We start from the raw sequence: 20,153 nt of genomic DNA on the forward strand, positions 1-20,153 counted from the left end.
TGCCAGGCAGCCCCGTCGGCCATTTTGTGTCTCCTGAAGACAGCTGTGAAGATGCCAGTCACCAGTGAGCAAGAGAAGCGGATGCAGAAATTCAAAAACAGAGGCAAAAACCTTCTAGTAAGTATGGGGAATCCTACCAGGACTGAGAAACGAGTCTCTAGCTAGGCCGGCTGATGGATTAGGAAGCAGCAGGGCATGTGCAGTAAGGGGAGCAGAGCAGAAATGCAAACTTGTGCTTTGCACATGGAATTTGCAGACCGGGAATCTCCATATAATTGAGACAGTAGGAACTGCAACAGAATGTTGCAGCATAGGGCTCAAGTTGGTGCCAGAATTACTGGTAGGGACTTGAATCCACCCCCCTCTTCAAAACAGTTGGAGGCCCCTCCCTAGATTAGACTGCTGAGATGAAGGCCCTACAATGCGTACACCTGAGACTTGGCCCTGTCATCATGGCCACCCCAAGACAGTAACACTTACTTTTGTTTTTTTTTAAGCAATACTTGACTGTCTCCCTTTCTAGGAAATGCGAAGGCAAAGAGTGGAAACGGAAGTTGAACTTCGCAAGGCGAGGAAGGACCTGCAGATCTTGAAGCGGAGGAACATCAGTGTCAGCACAGAAGATGACCTCACACCAGAGAAGAATCAGGTATGCACACAGAATCATGGAATTGTAGAGTTGGAAGGGACCCTGAGGGTCATCTAGTCCAACCCCCTGCAATGCAGGAATCTCAGCTAAAGCATCCATGACAGATGGCCATCCAGCCTCTGCTTAAAAACTTCCAAGGAAGGAGAGGCCACCACCTCCCAATAGAGTCCATTCCACTCTCAAACAGCTCTTACTGTCAGAAAGTTTTTCTGTATGTTTCATTGGAATCTTGTTTCTTGTCACTTGAAGCCATGGGTTCGAGTCCTACCCTCCAGAGCAGGAGAAAACAAGCTTGCTCCATCTTCCATGTGACAGCCCTTGAGATATCTGAAGATGGCTATCATATCTCCTCTCAACTGAGAGGAAGTATATTCTGAGAGGAGTGGCTAACTTGTGGCACAGCAGATATAGTTGGACTCAAACTCCCATCAGCCTCAGCCAGCATGGCCAAGGATGATGGGAGTCGTAGTCCAACACATCTGGACTGGAAGGCCACTGGTTAGTCTACCTGCTCTTTAGTAGCAGCCTTCAGAATTTCCAGATGTGACCCCCGACTTTGGTCTAAATAGGTAATAGGAGACCCACTACCGTATATTTGTATGATGATGGGGCTGCTGCTGCAACCCACTTTAATAATAATAATAATAATAATAAGAATAAGAATAATAATTATTTTATTATTTACACCCTGCCCATCTGGCTGGGTTTACCCAGCCACTTTAGATCAGGATGCAACCCAGTTGTTGTCGTTCCTGGCCAGAGCAACCAAAATGATCAAGGGGGTGGAGCCAATTTCCTTACCAGAAAAGCTTGTAGCAGTTGTGACTGATCCTGAGAAAAGGCAAGTCAGAAGCAAGTCAGAGACTTCTCTGAAGTCTCTCAGCCCCACTCACCTCACAGAGTGTTTGTTGTGGGGGAGGAAGGGAAAGGAGAATGTTAGCCGCTTTGAGGCTCCTTTGGGTAGTGATAAAGTGGGATATCAAATCCAAACTCCTCTTCTTCTTCTTCTTCTTCTTCTTCTTCTTCTTCTTCTTCTTCTTCTATGCCCCAAGTGACCATGTCTTTCTTGCTGGCTTTCTATTGAGGCATCTGGTTGGCTACTTTGAGAACAAGATTCTGGGTCAAATGGGTTTTCAGTAGGTTGGTCTTGTGGTCTCTGTCATGCCTGATTCATAATTCCCTTCTTCCCTAACCCAGGTTGCTCCAATTCCTTTGGAGGAAATAGTTGAGGCACTGAAATCAGACGATCAACATCTTATTCTCAAGGCAACCATGTCCATCAGGTATGTGAAGGCAAAGCTGATTCTTCTAACACCGCTTTCCCAATTCCAGTGCCCTTTGGAATTTTGTTGGGACTACACCTCCCAGCCAGCAAGGCATGATGGGAGTTGTGGTCCAGCAACATCTGGAGGACCACAGGTGAGCTGCCACTGTTTTAAGCTCTTTCTTGGTGCCTCTGCCGGGATTGGTAAGCCTTCTGAAATATCTTGGATGGCAAGGCCGGGCAAAGGTTTCCTTGCCACAGCTGCAGAGTCCCAGTCTGGTCTGCTACCCAGCAGAACCGAAGGAAGCTTACAGGTGAGCTGAGATGTAATAAGGGAGAGATGGAAGGAAGGAGAAATCGCAAAGGAAGGCTTAAAGATTATCTTAGAAGATTGGAGAACTGAGCCCCAACTAACAAAATGAATTTTGATAGAGACAAATGTCAGGTTCTGCACTTAGGTAGGAATGCACAAATGTAAGATGGGGGACACCTGACTTGCCAGTAGTACATGTGAAAAGGGTCTGGGGGTCTTAGTAGACGCCAGGCTTAACATGAGTCAACAGTGTGATGCAGCAGCAAAAAAAGTTAATACTATTCTAGGCTGCATCACCAGAAGTATAGAGTCCAACTCAAAAGAAGTCATAGTACTGCTCTATTCTGCCTTGGTCAAACCACACCTGGAGTCCTGTGTCCAGTTCTGGGAGCCACAATTTGGGAAGGATGTTAACAAGCTGCAGATGTGGGTGATCAAGATGATCAAGGGTCTGGAAATAAGCCTTAGGAGGAGCAGTTGAGATAGTTGGGCATGTTTAGCTTGGATAGGAGGAGACTATATTTAGACGGTTGTCACACGGAAGATGGAGCAAGTTTGTTTTATCCTGTTCTGGCAGGTAGGACCTGGACCAACAGAATCAAGGGAAATTGCCTCACTGCATTTGAAGCCGCCAATGTATATTTTTTCTGCAACAGTGTGCAGCCACAGCTTGAACTCCTATATATGTAGACTTTGTATTCACTGGCCTTTGAATCTGTTGTGGTTCTACTGGCATTGCAAAATCTGGAGCAGTAGAAGTTAACTGGGAGTTCCCTGGTAACTCTCTGGGTGAGCAACGAAGGTTTCTGACTCTGAGAAAACCAGAAGTGGAATTTAGTGTGGAAGGATTGATGGACTTCTTTTTGGTGCTGATTACAAATTACTGGGCTGAGCTTGTGTTGGCCTTACGGAGGCACTCTGTTCAGCCAGCTACTATTTTGCTCATGGTTCTGATTGCCGGATATTGGGACTTGAGGTTTGTTTGTTTTTAAAAAGTGTGTCCTGCAAGCCTGAAGTCAGCCGATCTGTGCTAAATAGTGGATTAAGGCTCTCATCCATCTCCCCATCCACAGGAAACTACTCTCTCAACATAAGAACCCTCCCATTGACCAAGTCGTTGAAACTGGAGTCATTCCTAAACTCGTGGACTTTTTGTATCACCACGACGCTCCAAGCTTGCAGCTGGAGGCTGCTTGGGCGCTCACTAACATTGCTTCTGGGACACCTGAGCAGACCAGAGCGGTAGTGGAGGCCAATGCCGTGCAAGGCTTGATAGTCATCTTGTCTTCTCCAAAGATGCCTATCTGTGAGCAGGCTGTGTGGGCCTTGGGGAACATAGCAGGTAAGTGGCGGTGCTTTTGGATTTCCAAGATGGCAGCCAATGAACTGCTGGGTCTTGGTCAGTGAGAGCCAAACCGTCAACATTTGGGGGAGCCAACAAGTAGTAGACCATCAACATCCCAGGCTAGTTCAGTCATAAAGGCAGGCAATCCCAGTTCAAGGGGCGCTTGCCCATGCTGGAACCCAGTTCTCTTGTGACTGGTTCCCAACACAGGGTGCCCAGAACGTTCTAGGGTCCACACGTAACTTCATTTGGAGACTTCTTGGTCCACCCTGCCTGGGCAGCAGAAAACCGTATGGCTTTCCCAGGTGCACAATGAAGTGAGCTAGGGGAGGGTTGCAATTCTTGTTATTTATTTGATTTGTATACCGCAGGTTGCCGGGTGGTGGTTCACAACATAAAAATACAAAATGAGAACACAAAATAAATAACACAATAAAAACAAACTAATAAGGCCCCTTCCACAAACACATTTAAAAGGCCATAGAATGTCCCATGGGGGGGGGAATTGTGTTCATTTAAAAATACTGGTAGCATTATGATAAATTCAACAGTGTAAATAAGTTTTGATTGATGTAATAAGGTGAAAAAGGTAAAGGACCCCCGGATGGTTAAGCCCAGTCAAAGGCGACTATGGGATTGTGGCGCTCATCTCGCTTTCAGGCCGAGGGAGCCGGTGTTTGTCCACAGGGACTGAGCAATGGGAGCTCACTCTGTCGCGGGGATTTGAACCGCCGACCTTCTGATCGGCAAGCCCAGGAGGCTCAGTGGTGGATTGTTGAATGGTATAAAGGTAAAGGGTAAAGCGACCCCTGCCCATTAGGTCCAGTTGTGGCTGACTCTGGGGTTGCGGCGCTCATCTTGCTTTACTGGCCGGGGGAGCTGGCATATAGCTTCCGGGTCATGTGGCCAGCATGACTAAGCCGCTTCTGGCGAACCAGAGCAGCGCACAGAAACGCCGTTTACCTTCCCGCTGGAGCGGTACCTATTTATCTACCTGCACTTTGACGTGCTTTCGAACTGCTAGGTTGGCAGGAGCAGGGACCAAACAACGGGAGCTCACCCCATTGCGGGGATTTGAACCACCGACCTTCTGATCGGCAAGCCCAAGAGGCTCAGTGGTTTAAGCCGCAGCGCCACCCGCGCCTGTTGAATGGTATAGTTCATGTAAAATATGCAGGGATGTATGGTATACAAAATGAACCACCGAAAGAGAAGAAGGGAAGTTATTGGTTTAAAATTGTTTAAATGAATATTTTGAAATGTCATTTAGAGAATATATATATATATGGCCATAGAATATGTCAATCCACCAGAGGCCTGGTTATAGAGAAACGTTTCCACCCTAAAGGTTTGTAGTAAAGGTGCCAGGCAAGCCTCCCTGGGGAGAACATTCGACAAGCGGGGAGCCACCACGGAAAAGGTGCATTGACTCTGGCGCCACCTGCTGTTGGTCTTCCTCCTCTCTGTCCCATCAGTGCCAAAGGAAACCAGCCGCCATGGATGGTTCAGGGAGAGATGACCGTGTTTCGCTATTTTCACCCACCCGGAGAGTAACTACCATTTCCAATGCTTTATCCTATGTAGGTGACGGCCCACAGTATAGAGATGTGCTGATCAGCTTCAATGTAATCCCTCCCCTCCTGTCCTTGGTGACACCTTGCACTCCGGTATGTTTCTGCTTCCGCCTGGTTAGATAGATGATAGATAGATAGATAGATAGATAGATAGATAGATAGATAGACAGATAGATAATAGATATGGCTCTCTGGAGCAGGATCTGGAGGGTTACAGGCTTCCCATCCCTGGCCTACTGAGCAATAGTTATAGAAATTGCAATGTCTTGTGCCCAGCTTGTATTCCCATTAGCTACCAATGGCTGTATCCAGCCAGTTCTTGAATGACAGATTTAGCAGACGAGCCTCCTTTCTGCTGCATTTTCCCCTCTCGTTCCAGAGGGAAATCATGATTTGCCAAGTCAAGGGTGCAGTGGGTTGGTTTCAATCAGGTCTCTCCCACTAATTCAAGCCTATCCTCTTCTATTCATCAGTTGCATAGGTCAAGGGATTAACTGGTTACCTCAAGGGTTTAACCCAGAGGTCAGCAAACTTTTTCAGCAGGGGGCCGGTCCACTGTCCCTCAGACCTTGTGAGGGGCCGAACAATGATTTTTTTTGGGGGGGGGGAGAACAAATTCCTATGCCCCACAAATAAGCCGGAGATGCATTTTAAATAAAAGCACACATTCTACTCATGTAAAAACACACTAATTCCCAGACCGTCCGTGGGCCGGATTTAGAAGGCAATTGGGCCAAATTCGGCCCCCAGGCCTTAGTTTGGCTACCCATGGATTAACCGGTCTTCTCAGCTCCAGAGCATAGCTGTCAACATTTCCCTTTTTTTAAGGGAAATTCCCTTATTCCGAATAGGATTCCTCGCAAGACAAGGGAAAAGTTGACAGCTATGAGCTTATCCATGGCCCTAGAGTCTTTGGAAGTTCTGTTTCCCCACTCTGGTTTCAGCTAATGGTTTCCTTGGACATGATTCTGTTTTTCCAGGTTGGGTTCCTGCGCAACATCACATGGACACTGTCCAACCTCTGCAGAGGCAAAAACCCGTATCCTCCCATGGGAGCTGTGCAACAGATGCTCCCCATGCTCATGAACCTTCTGCAGTATGACGACGAGGGCATCCTTGCGGACGCCAGCTGGGCTTTCTCTTACCTGACGGATGGCTCCAATGACCGCATCCATGTGGTGGTGGAGGTTGGGGTACTGCCGCGGCTGGTGCAGCTCCTGGCCTACGCAGACCTGCCAGTCCTGGTAAGTAAAGGTAAAAAAAGGTAAGGTAAAGGACCCCTGGAGGGAAGCAGATGGTGCTGTGGGTTAAACCACAGAGCCTAGGACTTGCCAATCAGAAGATTGGCGGTTTGAATCCCCGCGACGGGGTGAGCTCCCGTTGCTCGGTCCCTGCTCCTGCCAACCTAGCAGTTCGAAAGCACGTCAAAGTGCAAGTAGATAAATAGGTACCGCTCAGGCAGGAAGGTAAACGGCGTTTCCGTGTGCTGCTCTGGTTCGCCAGAAGCGGCTTAGTCATGCTGGCCACATGACCCAGAAGCTGTACACCAGCTCCCTCAGCCAATAAAGCGAGATGAGCACCGTAACCCCAGAGTCGTTCACAACAGGACCTAATGGTTAGGGGTCCCTTTACCTTTTTAAAGGACCCCTGGACGGTTAAGTCCAGTCAAAGGCGACTATGGGGTTGCGGTGCTCATCTCGCTTTACAGGCCAAAGGAGCCAGCGTTTGTCCACAGACAGCTTTCCAGGTCATGTGACCAGCATGACTAAACCGCTTCTGGTGCAATGAGACACCGTGACAGAAACCAGAGTGCATGGAAATGCTGTTTACCTTCCCGCCGCAGTGGTGACTGTTTATCTACTTGCACTGGCGTTCTTTCGATCTGCTAGGTTGGCAGGAGCTGGGACCGAGCAACGGGAGCTCACTCCGTTGCAGGGATTTGAACCACCAACCTTCCAATCGGCAAGCACAAGATGCTCAGTGGTTTAGACCACAGTGCCACCTGCGTAAGAGGCGTTTAGGAAAAGCAGTGCCATATAGTCTTGCCGGCTACTGCTAAATATATTTCTCCCTTTCCCTCGATGGCTGAGGTCATCTGTTGGGATGGGCCAGAAATTCAGTTCAGTTCACATCCCAACAACACGGGAACAGAAACACAGCCTTGCTTCAAAACCTGCACTTCTCTGTATTTTACAATGCAGGTCTCCGGCCAAATAAGGAGTACAATAATGCAAATATTGGGGTATTAAGATGCAAATATGCCATAATGCATTGCAGTGTTTCTGAAGCTTGGGTCACCAGCTGTTGCTGGGCTACAACTCCCATCATCCCTAGCTAGCAGGACCCAGTGGTCAGGGATGATGGGAGTTGTAGTCCAACAACAGCTGGCGGCACGAGAAATGCTGCATTGTTTTGTATGCATAACACACAAAATGTATTGTATTGGGGGAAATGGCCTGCCAAAAGACTGTCAATCGAGAGAACTTAGCACTAAGATGTGGGTGAATTTTTAATTTTTATTTACATTTTTATTGGTTTTTTTACATATCATTTTCAACAATCCTTTGACATAACTTCTTATCTTATACAATATTTTAGACTTCCATCAACAACCTCTGATGGTTTTCCGTTCTTTATCACTTATTCTGCATTTCTTAATTTCTCTATTACTCTTAATTATCATTAACTAATAATTCTCTTCATAGTCCTTCTTGCAATATTTCAAATAGTCCTCCTTACGGAACTTCTTGCAGTCCTACTAGCGTAATCGGTTCATTACAATTGCTTTTCAAATAATTCATATATTTGTGGGTGAATTTTTTAAGGAAAAATAATTCACAAATGCATGTGGAGAACCAGACTTAAAAGATTGGAAAAAGGAGAGCTTGAGAAGAACTCGCATGCACAAATCCCTCCACCCATCCCCGTATTTGCGAGTTATGCTCAGAATACTGGTGGCGTCTCCAGCACCCCTGATTAATCTATACTTTTTCTGCATTTTGTTTTTTGTTTCAGACTCCAGCTCTCCGCACTCTGGGCAACATCGTCACTGGCACAGATGAGCAGACGCAGATGGCCATCGATGCCGGTGTGCTGTCTGTCTTGCCACACCTCCTGCACCACCCTAAGCCATCCATACAGAAGGAGGCCGCCTGGGCTTTGAGCAACATTGCAGCAGGGCCCAGCAGCCAGATACAGCAGCTCATCACTTGTGGCCTCCTGCCTCCCCTGGTGGAGCTGCTGGAGAAGGTAACGTTTCGCATTGTCCTGGGTTCCCTTGCTCAGGCTGGGGAACGCTGCTGGTAATTGCTAAATGCTGGTGGAAGGGTGTGTTATGACAAGAGGCAAGACACAGCGATAACAGCAAGAACCTTTACTTAACTGCATAACTGGGAAATAGGGGCAAAACAACTGCTTATACAGTGGTACCTCGGGTTACGAACACTTCAGGTTACAAACTCCGCTAACCCAGAAGTAGTACCCAGGGTTGCAAACTTTGCCCCAGGATGAGAACGGAAATCGCGCACTGGTGGCACAATGACAGCGGGAGACCCCATTAGCGAAAGCGTGCCTCAGGTTAAGAACAGTTTCGCATTAAGAACGGACCTCCGGAATGAATTACCATATTTTTCGCTCCATAAGATGCACCTGACCATAAGACGTGCCTAGTTTTTAGAGGAGGAAAGAGGGAAAGCCCCGTTTTTGGGGGGAATCAGCTCAAAGTTGGTGAGCTTACTTTGCAAAGGGGGAAATCCTGTTTTCATGGGGTTCAACTTACAGTTCTGCAGCTTCTTTAGGAAAGGAAAGGGAGCCGTTTCTACAGTTACCAGACAGATAATCTAATCAGCCAGTCACATGTCGCTGGGGAAACAAACAGCTTCCATCTGCTGAACATTCAGCAATGGAGGCCTGCGCAAGGGGCTGGGGCCGGAAAGGGAGCCAGCAATTGACCACATATTTGCTCCATAAGATGCACAGACCTTTCCCCTTACTTTTTAGGAGGAAAAAAGTGTGTCTTATGGAGCGAAAAATACGGTAAGTTGTAACCCGAGGTATCACTGTATACATTCCTGAAAGCCTGGGACACTCCCACTCAACCCGTGATTGGCTGTCTAAACTTCCAAGCTGCGAATCACAACTCAGAGTTCAAGGGCCAATGGCAGAGGCCCCAATCTTGAAATGTTCTGTGATTGGACATCATGTATCGAATCAGAACACAGGAGCTCAGAATCCTTAGTCCAGACTCAAGCTCAGGCAAGCACAGGCCACTGAATACATAACACTGAGTGCACACAGAAAAGGGTTGCCCTTCCTGAGAATCTGCATTCCCCTTCACCTTAATTGAAAGAGGAATGTTTCTAGTCCTTATGACATCATGCATAAAGGGAATGTGAAAATCTCTGGAACTGGAGGGTGCTTCTGCACAACTCTTGGCCCCTGCCCATGACATGACTGCCAAGCCCATGCAAGTTTTTAAATATTAGACATCTGTTGCACTGTTTTCAATGCCTGCTCTGCTAACAGCTTTTCTGATTAGGCAAGGCTATCCAGGCATGCTGTTTAATTATGTACGGATCTTGCTTTTAAAAAACAACAGTCGACAGTATTTTGATGCTTTAACAAGCAAATGTAATAAATTATTTGAATTTTTATGAATATTATACATTTTAGGTAAACTGCTTAGTGCAGATGTGGGGAACGTTTGGCCTTCCAGGTGTTGCTGAACTACAAATCGAAAGAAGCCTGGCCTAGTGACCAGGGATGATGGGAGTTGTAGTTCATAGAATCATGGAACTGTAGTGTTGGAAGGGACCCTGAGGGTCATCTAGTCCAACCCCCTGCAATGCAGGAATCTCAACAAAAGTATCCAAGACAGATGGCCACCCAACCTCTGCTTAAAAACCTCCAAGGAAGGAGAGTCCACCACTTCCCGAAGGAGATAGTTCCACTGTCGAACAGTTCAACATCCAGAGCACCGTTTCTCAAACTTAGGTCTCCCCAGCTGGTGTTTTTTTTTTCTGGACTACAACTCCCATCATCCCTAGCTATCAGGACCAGTGGTCAGGGATGATGGGAATTGTAGTCCAACAAACAGCTGGAGACCCAAGTTTGGGGAAACACTGATCTAGAGGGCCAAAGGTTTCCAAATCTGATTAGGCAGTATATAAGTCTTGCTAAACAAAAATAAATGCACGTTTCGTATAAAGCAAGTCATGCCTTATTTATAGTAAGTGGTTTCTGCTTTCGTTGGGGTGGGATAGGTGAGAGTCCTGCTATCAGCTGCTGCATGCTGAGCGCTGTTCACTGTTAAATTACCGTGGTACCTCTGGTTAAGAACTTAATTTGTTCTAGAGGTCCGTTCTTAACCTGAAACTGTTCTTAACCTGAAGCACCACTTTAGCTAATGGGGCCTCTCGCTGCCGCCCCGCTGCCGCCGCCACGCGATTTCTGTTCTCATCCTGAAGCAAAGTTCTTAACCCAAGGTACTATTTCTGGGTTAGCGGAGTCTGTAACCTGAAGCATCTGTAACCTGAAGCATCTGTAACCCGAGGTACCACTGTACTAGAACCGGCTGATCTGCAGCCATCTTGTATTCACTTGGCTGCCCATCCTTCCCCACCTTCAACAGGGAGACATCAGGGCCCAAAGGGAGGCTGTGTGGGCGGTTGCCAACTTCACCACTGGAGGGACGGAGCAGCAGGTGGAGGAAATGGTCCAGGCGGGGGTCCTTAAACCTCTGCTGAACTTGCTGGCTATCAAAGATGCCAAAATTATCCTCGTCGTCTTGGACAGCATCTCTAGTTTCTTCCTGGTAAGTGTGCGTGTTTTATCGCTGCTTCTCTGGTAGGCTTCCTGGGAGAAGTGATATTGGTGGGGCGGGGGGGGGGGGAGGAGACAGACAGATGTCTGGAGCAGGTCAGCAATAACTCACCAGGTGTCCGTGCAGTTAACTCTTTATTCAAAGAAACAAAACAGCTCAGGCCTAGTGAGCACAGCAACTCTTCCCAGTAGTACATCTTGCCCCAGTGAGGCAGGACAGAAGGTCTCCACATTCCCACACCTCTCTAAATCTACTTCTCTGGTTTTCCCTCAAGCAATCTGTTGCTTCTTCATCTTGCCTGTCTTTGCTCGGCTGTCGTCTTACCTCTTCAGGTTCCAGGAGACCAGGGGCCGGGGAGGGGAGCTTGTTGTAGCAGGAGGGAAAGTCACCCACGACTCTTCCCCAACCTGACTCATCTCTTTCTCTCGGCCTCCTTCCTCTTCTGCTTCTGCCTCTGATTCTGGACTGCTCCCTGCCACAGAGTCTCCCCGCTCACTAAGCCCTGTTACTTCTTCAGCTTCCGACACCTCCTCTTCCCAGTCTTCTCCCTCTGACCGCTCCTCATTGTCCCACCACCCCTCCTCTGGCTCTGAGCTTTCTTCCCTTGAAGTATCACCAGTTGGTTCCTCCCACCGTTCCTCCGCATCCAACCAGTCCAGAACAACTGAGCAGCGTTCTAACCTGGAATCGATGCTGTTGCAGGAAGAACACAGTTTTTCCTCTTTGGCACAGGCTTGCAGGCATCTCAATAGCAGAGAATCTGCCTTGCATCCAAGTTCAGCCCCTCACATCTCCTGGCAGGGCTTTCCACCTGGAAAAATAGGGGGTCTGCTGCCAATCAGTGTAGACAATACTGAACTAGATGGACCCTGCATTGTATCCCAATAATAGGCTGCTGAGAAGCTGGGTGCAACGCAGAAGCTGTGCCTTTTGGTGGAAGAGCTGGGGGGCCTGGAGAAGATCGAAGCCCTCCAGACTCACGAGAACACCTTTGTCTACCGAGCTGCCCTGGGCCTCATTGAGAAATATTTTCCCGACAATGTAAGTAGCTGCTGGCATTGGTCTCCCTGCACATTTTGGAAGGTCCAGCATCTGAGCAGAGAGAGTTGAGGGCACTGCAGCTGGGTAATTCCTGCCTCCGCACTAAAGATTTTATTTACTTAATGGAAACATAGCAAAGCCCAAAAATAACCTTACACAAAAGGAAAGGGAGAAATGAGTGAAAACTAGAAATATCAGAAGGGACGCGGGTGGCGCTGTGGGTTAAACCACAGAACCTAGGACTTGCTGATCAGAAGGTTGGCGGTTCAAATTCCCGCGATGGGGTGAGCTCCTGTTGCTCGGTCCCTGCTCCTGCCAACCTAGCAGTTTGAAAGCACCTCAAAGTGCAAGTAGATAAATTGGTACCGCTCCTGCGGGAAGGTAAACGGTGTTTCCATGTGCTGCTCTGGTTCGCCAGAAGCGGCTTAGTCATGTTGGCCACATGACCCGGAGGCTGTACGCCCGGCTCCCTTGGCCAATAAAGCGAGATGAGCGCTGCAACCCCAGAGTCGGTCACGACTGGACCTAATGGTCAGGGGCCCCTTTACCTTTACCTAGAGATATCAGAATTCCGTAATCGTATTCCCTTCCATCCTAGGCATGTCATAATAGAGTGAATCAGGAGCAATTGGGCAGTGGGCATTTTTATGCTGCTTTTTCCCAATAAAATGCAGCAGCAACAACAACAACAATAAAATTTTATTTGTACCCCGCCCTCCCTGGCCAGAGGGAGCTCAGGGCGGCTAACATCATAAAGCCTTGTCTTTACATGCCAATCTAGCTGGGGTAGTACAAGAGGTTGCCAGTGCAGAGAAAAAAGTGAGCCTTGCTTTTCATAATGCAACTGTGACATTTTCTCTCCCTCCTCTTGTTAGAGTCTGTCACCAAGAACTTAGCACGAAACGGGCTTGCAGTTCCACAGCAGAACTCGGCCACAGAACTTCTTTTCGTTCCAAACGCAAACATGCACACATTTTCCCGTAGGCTCTATTAAAAAGTTCCCCAGTTCACAGGACAGCAAGATTTCAAGGAGCCCCCTTGAAGCTAAGTTTGAAGAATAGTTCCCACCCACGAGAGAAGGCGTTGGCCTCCTCACCGCCCTGCCCTGCCGAAATACAGATATCGCAAACCAAAGTCCACCTCTTGCTTCAAAACAATTGTTTAAATGTGTGCACTGGAGACAGTCAGCCAGTGACAAGCGGCACAATTCATTGGTTAAGATTTCTTCAGTTGGGTGATGTCAGGGGGAAGGGGTTGCAGGGCAACAGGAGAGCATCTGCTTGGCCTGTAGAAGGTTTTTCTGGGTTCAGTTCCAAATGGCATCTCCAGGTAAGACTAGGAAAGATACCTTGCCTGCAATCTTGGATAAATGCTGCCGGCCAGTGTTGACAGAACTAAAGTACCGTATTTTTTGCTCTATAGGGCGCACTTTTCCCCCTCCAAAAATTAAGGGGAAATGTGTGTGCATCCTATGGAGCGAATGCAGGCTCCTTGGCTTCAGCGAAAGCAACTCAAACCCTCCGAAGCGCAGAGGGAGTGCTCCCTCCACGCTCCGGAGGCTTCGCGCTGCTTTCGCTGAAGCCTGGAGAGCTAGAGGCACCGACCTCTCGCACCGACCCCTCTCGCTCTCCAGGCTTCAGGGATAGCTGCCTGAAGCCTTTGGAGTGCAGCGGGAACTTGCACTGTGCTCCGCAGGCTTCAGATTCCTCTCTCCCGGCTTCAGCAAGACTCTCCCGGCTTCAGCAGAGAGGGAGAGCTGCGCAGCGCCCCTTCAGCCAAGCGGGAGGAGAAATGGAAGGGGCTCCGTTTCTCCTGCCGCTTCGCTGAAGGGTCGCTGAGCAGAGAGGGGGAGATTTTTTTTTTCTTGTTCTCCCCCTCTAAAACAAGGGGCATCCTTGGTTGGGTGCATCCTATAGAGTGAAAAATACGGTAGGTGGATCAGAGTTTTGACTATCTGAGGCAGCGTAAGACAGCATTCCTGCAAACTACAGAATAGTTTTCTCTTCTCCCAGATTCCTGGGCAGTGTATTTCTGTGAAGACTGCTAGAGAGTTATTGGGTAGCATAACAAACTGGGATTTTTGGAATGGGGGACTTGGCAGTTGCAGAATCTATTGCAGGTTTGAAGAGGCCATGCAGTTCAATGGTTGTCCCCTCTTCTCTTTCTCCTCCACCTCCCCCTCTTCATCATCAGCATGCTGAAAACTCGGTTTCAGAAACAGGAGAAGGAACAGCCCCTTCACCTTTCTTGACTGACATGCAAGACTGCTTTAAATTCTGACTGGGAGACTCAGCCCACAACACACTTTATTGACTTGGTGAAAGGCACCACGTTTGACTCGGCTATTTAAAAGCACCACCGGGGGAACGGGGTTCATTTGTAATGAATAAATACTGCTTTTGTAATGAATGAATAATGTAAAAATAAATCCTGCATTTGTACAAATCTGCATCTCAAGCCAGCTCTTTCAGGGAGAGTAGTCTTAGAATTGCCTGCTGCAGTTTTAATTGCAAAAAAAAAAAAAAAAAAAAAAAAAAAAATGAGTCAAAACAAAAACCGGAATTGTTGTACCAGGTCAGCAGAGCACTCTAATTCACTTTAATTGTGCAAAACTAAATTTCTGGTCTGTGCTTGAACCTCTCCTGCAAAATATTGACATTCTCCAGGTTGCACATCTTTCCCCTGTGCAACAGGCAGAAAACAGATCTCCACATCCCATCTCTCAACCTCTTCCTCAAAGCTTGTTGATTTCCTGCAAAACACCTACTTACGCAAGTGACGAGTGGCCAAGCCACTTGTGAAAGATGTGTCACTTGTTCAACAGTTCTCATTTCTGCTATAGCAAGAATCCCAAAACAACAAGTAGCAGGCTTCTGTTGAATGTTTGTTCCACATGCGCAATATGTTTTCACAATATTCAGTATACAGAAAAAAGCGGGGGGGGGGGACCATGCACAATGAGAACGCAACACAGAGCAGAGATGCTGAAGCTAACAAAATACAGGGACAGTCACCATGTTATCATTGTGGCCTGATATTCTGAGGGAACTGGGCGATTAGGTTGTGGTTTATCCATAGAAGAAATAGGAACACACCAAACTGCCCCAAAAAATAGTTAGCGTGCTTGCTTTGTCTTCTGGCTACTCTTAATTTAGGTGAATGTGTTTCTAACAGGGCTGCCTGCCAAACCTTTGCATATCAGAATTCTATTATTAGCAGCAATAATAATTTGTTAACTGCTTTATTTTGCAAACAAAAAACAAATAAGGGTGTTTAAATGCATTCCAAAATTTCGCAACCTTATTTTAAAAGTAACTTCAGTGAACCGGTTAGCCGACCCACTGAATGAAATTTGTGCTTTAAAAAGAGGCAGACCCAAAGGAGCATCGGCTTGCAGAAATAGATTCCCAGCTCACCCGGGGTGTTTACTATCATTAGCAACAAACCAGACCCTGCGGGGAATAGCTGAGTTTCGCTTTACAACATCACGGGACAGGCTGCTCTTTGAGGGTGTTTCCCAGGCCTCAGGATGCAACTGAAGCTACCTGTGGCCGTCTTACCAGTGTCCTGGCCATCCCTCCTGCAAGAAGTACAGTGGTACCTCAGGTTAAGTACTTAACTCGTCCTGGAGGTCCGTACTTAACCTGAAACTGTTCTTAACCTGAAGCACCACTTTAGCCAATGGGGCCTCCTGCTGCCGCCACGCCGCCGGAGCAAGATTTCTGTTCTCATCCTGAAGCAAAGTTCTTAACCCAAGGTAGTATTTCTGGGTTAGCAGAGTCTGTAATCTGAAGCGTATGACAAAATTGCATACCAAAAATGTGTATATTAGGATAAATTCACTCTAAAATGCTGGCAAATGTTCAAGAGCACTTTTTAAAAAATTGCAATCTGGTGGGGAAATATGCAGAACTGAATTTACGATGGGGAAAATGAGAAAGAGATTGATAGGCTGACTCATCCCTTGTCATCCTGACCATATTCCTGGTTCCGGGTTTACTATTCCAACCCATGGCTAATAGCCAAGTAGGGTGAAGGGAGCCAGTGAAGAAAATCAGCTGAATGTGGCAAGCAAGCTTCTTCCCAGACCAGATGATGTGTAATGCCTCTCCTTTGTGAAATGGGAAGTTTGAGGAAACTCTGGTCTTGCAATTGTGGTTGATGCACGGAAACCTGAATTCTCACCTCCTGTGCAAAGAAGGGCTTGCAAAAACTCCACTCCTAGTCCTTTTGCAGGACTGCATCGTGAAATTATTTAGCCACTTTACGCTCGCAGCCATATCATGCATTTAAAGCATTCTAATACCAAGTGAAGGGACGCGGGTGGCGCTGTGGGTTAAACCACAGAGCCTAGGACTTGCCGATCAGAAGGTCGGCGGATTGAATCCCCGCGATGGGGTGAGCTCCCGTTGCTCCGTCCCTGCTCCTGCCAACCTAGCAGTTCAAAAGCACATCAAAGTGCAAGTAGATAAATAGGTACCGCTCTGGTGGGAAGGTAAACGGCGTTTCCGTGCGCTGCTCTGGCTCGCCAGGAGTGGCTGAGTCATGCTGGCCACATGATCCGGAAGCTGTACGCCGGCTCCCTCGGCCAATAAAGCGAGATGAGCGCCGCAACCCCAGAGTCAGTCACGACTGGACCTAATGGTCAGGGTCCTTTACCTTTAATACCAAGTGAACAGTCATGGCTTCCATTCAAAATCCTGGGAATTATAGCTTGTTCAGGGTGCTGGGAATTGTAGCTCTACAAAGGAGTCTCAGCACCCTACACTAGGATTCGCAGGGCTCTTTGGAGGAACTCATTACTGTTGAATGATTTAAGAGGGCTTCACATGTGTGATGTGGATGTGATTGTGGGGTAGGGAGAGGGGGGAAATCCCATTCAGCTTGCATTTGAAGGCAAACCCACCAAATTTGCACCACTTGTGATGCAAAAACCGAAACACAGCGATTTCTTCAAAATTCACCCTAATGTGAATTTTGCAAAATGGTTTTCCAGCCAATAAGTATGTACAGAAATGCATGTGCTAGAACAGCGATTCTCAACCTGTGGGTCCCCAGATGTTGTTGGACTACAACTCCCATCATCCCTGAGCTCTGGCCTTGCTAGCTAGGGGTGATGGGAGTTGTAGTCCAACATCTGGGGACCCACAGGTTGAGAAAGGCTGCTCTAGAGAATGGGTAGGCAAACTAAGGCCCAAGGGTCGGATCCGACCCAATCGCCTTCTAAATCCAGCCTGCGGACAGTCTGGGAATCAGCGTGTTTTTACATGAGTAGAATGTGTCCTTTTATTTAAAATTCATCTCTGGGTTATTTGTGGGGCATAGGAATTCGTTCATTTTCTCCCCCCCCCCCCCCAAATATAGCCCAGTCCCCCACAAGGTCTGAGGGACAATGGACTGGCTCCCTGCTGAAAAGTTTGCTGACCCCTGTGCTAGAGGAATGCATGGTTCATATATGAGTAAAAGTAACATACAAAAATACGCTGTGTTAGTGGGTATCGCTTTGGGGAAATGTGTGTATCAGGCAAAATTGCGTAGAGTGGTACCTCTGGTTAAGAACTTAATTCGTTCCGGAGGTCCGTTCTTAACCTGAAACTGTTCTTAACCTGAGGTACCACTTTAGCTAATGGGGCCTCCCGCTGCCGCCGTGCCGCCACCACACGATTTCTGTTCTTATCCTGAAGCAAAGTTCTTAACCAGAGGTACTATTTCTGGGTTAGCGGAGTCTGTAACCTGAAGCGTCTGTAACCCGAGGTACCACTGTACAAAGATGTGTCCATTACCAGAAATTTGCACTGAATCGCTGGTGAATTTTCACGAGGACCTTAAAAATAAACAAAATTGCAAACTGATGTGGAAATATGGAGAACTAAATTTAAGACTGGGAAAATGAGAAACTAAGAGAACCTGAGATTGGCATGTTCTCTTCTCCCATGCATGGCTCCCCGTCCATGGTTTATAGGTGGGGCACACTGCAAAGCACAGTGGTCGTGTGAGGGGTCATATCCTCTGCCTGCCTAAATTAGCCCAAATGATGCACCACAGAGCTGAAGCATCACAACCACCCCTCAAAGCTGCTTTTCAGGTTACGCTGAGATTCCTCCCTGCCTTCCACTCATCCTCTTGTCATCTCACTGGCTAATTATATTTTAATCACCTTGTTCCCAAAAAAACACCTGGAGGGCATTTTACTCCAACGTAGTCACCATGATGAACTGCACACGAGTTTGCCAGGTTTCCCAATTGGGTTGCTGAACGCCATCAATATCGCTGGCGCAATCCTTGGACCAGCCATCCCTGGTGGGATGTTTTGGACTCCAACTCCCATCAGCCCTATCCATTGGCCATGCTAGCAGAGGCTGATGGGAGTTGGAGTCCAAAACCTTGGGAAGGCCCAAGGCTGGGTAAAGCTGCCCTATTAGGTTGATGCAGAGTATACAGTGGTGCCTCGCAAAACGAAATTAATCCGTTCCGCGAGTCTCTTCGTCTTGCGGTTTTTTCGTCTTGCGAAGCACGGCTATTAGCGGTTTAGCGGCTATTAGCGGCTTAGCGGCTTTAAGAAAAAGGAAACAAACTCGCAAGAACTCGCAAGACGTTTCATCTTGCGAAGCAAGCCCATAGGGAAATTCGTCTTGCGGAACGACTCAAAAAACAGAAAACCCTTTCGTCTAGCGAGTTTTTCATCTTGCGAGGCATTCGTCTTGCGGGGCACCACTGTATATGGATATGATGATGCATGTATTTGTGGGTGGGGGAGAGGCGGGAGTCAAGAAGTATGTCTGCTCCCCGTTCATTAGTGAGGAAGCTAAAAGTCTCTCTCTGAGCTCTTGTGCAAGCAAAAATTCAACAGGTGAAGCTGCCAGCCTTGATTCATCCTCAAAAAGGCTTCAGATGGAACAGTGGGAATGCATGTGGACTAAAGGGTTAAAATTTACATTGTGTTATGATCTAATTTTCTCTTTTCTTTTTGTTTCTTTCCCCACCCCACTTTCCTCTTCTCTTTGCTCCTGTTTCCTTTTAGGTTAGATTTTTATTTTTTTATTTTTTTATTTTTAAATTCATTTTTCTTTTTCATTCATTACATACATCTCATATTCCTAACATTTACTATGTATTCCTCCCTCCCTCCCCTCCTAGGCTCCCCCCAACTTCCGCTTCTGGTCTGTTTCTCCTTTCACCCACTTTGCTACCTTCCAAAAGAAAAAAAAAACTACTAATAACATATTTATACAATAACACCAAACCTAGAAACATAAAAATAACAATGGATACATCATATTATTTCTCTATCTCCCACACATTTTCTAATACTAATAATGTGAATGTTTATTTAAATCCTGCCATCAAGTCTATAGACTTTATTTGTTTCTGCAAGTATAATATAAATGGTTCCCGTTCTTTTTCAAAGTCACTGTTGTCTTTTTCTCTTAGTCTGTCTGTCATTTTTGCCAGTTCTGCATAGTTCACCAGCTTCACTTGCCATTGTTCTTTTAGGTTAGATTTTTAAAGCATTTTAAAATGCTGGGGAACCCAGCCTGATGGGTGGAGTATTATTATTAATAATAATAATACAGTAATAAGAATAAGAATAATAATAATGATGGTCTATCTATTGTAAAAAGAGACTTGGTCTTGGGTATAAACTTTTCCATGTATTTTGATAAGTTATAAATAAAAATTTAAATGTCTTGTCCTCAGAAAAGCTTCACCTGTTGGGTTTATAACTCGTGACCCGTTGTTGAATACAGAGGGCTGGGGGAGGCGGCTATCATAAATGCAATCTCTGTGGTTTTGGTGAACGGACGGATCCCACCCTGACACCTTGTTAGCCTGGAGAAGAGGAGGTTAAGGGGTTATATGATAGCCATGTTCAAATATATAAAAGGATGTCATATAGCGGAGGGAGAAAGGTTGTTTTCTGCTGCTCCAGAGAAGCAGACATGAAGCAATGGATCCAAACTACAAGAAAGAAGATTCCACCTAAACATTAGGAAGAACTTCCTGACAGTAAGAGCTGTTCGACAGTGAAATTTGCTGCCCAGGAGTGTGGTGGAGTCTCCTTCTTTGGAGGTCTTTAAGCAGAGGCTTGACAACCATATGTCAGGAGTGCTCTGATGGTGTTTCCTGCTTGGCAGGGGGTTGGACT

The 20,153-nt window shown here is 47.0% G+C and overlaps 1 protein-coding gene across 1 annotated transcript; it reads left to right on the top strand.

Annotated features, from left to right (window-relative positions):
* Positions 1–14,541, top strand: KPNA7 (karyopherin subunit alpha 7). Its single transcript, XM_077918618.1, has 10 exons — positions 1–117; positions 524–649; positions 1,847–1,932; positions 3,300–3,568; positions 5,156–5,238; positions 6,126–6,389; positions 8,161–8,394; positions 10,775–10,957; positions 11,858–12,007; positions 14,201–14,541. Exons 1-10 carry the CDS (start codon positions 52–54, stop codon positions 14,285–14,287), a joined length of 1,548 nt encoding a protein of 515 aa, XP_077774744.1. The 5' UTR covers positions 1–51; the 3' UTR covers positions 14,288–14,541.
* Positions 14,542–20,153: the final 5,612 nt, after the last annotated feature.

This window comes from Podarcis muralis, chromosome 14 (genome assembly GCF_964188315.1).
Source record: "Podarcis muralis chromosome 14, rPodMur119.hap1.1, whole genome shotgun sequence".
In the NCBI taxonomy this organism is placed as follows: Eukaryota; Metazoa; Chordata; class Lepidosauria; order Squamata; family Lacertidae; genus Podarcis; species Podarcis muralis.

What these genes read in the sequence shown, in the direction of transcription:
- KPNA7 (XM_077918618.1), top strand. Translation starts at nt 52, where the DNA reads ATGCCAGTCACCAGTGAGCAAGAGAAGCGGATGCAGAAATTCAAAAAC. An exon ending in GGCCTTGGGGAACATAGCAG is followed by an intron (nt 3,569 to 5,155) that starts GTAAGTGGCGGT and finishes TATCCTATGTAG; the next exon opens with GTGACGGCCCACAGTATAGA. An exon ending in AGAAATATTTTCCCGACAAT is followed by an intron (nt 12,008 to 14,200) that starts GTAAGTAGCTGC and finishes CTTCATCATCAG; the next exon opens with CATGCTGAAAACTCGGTTTC.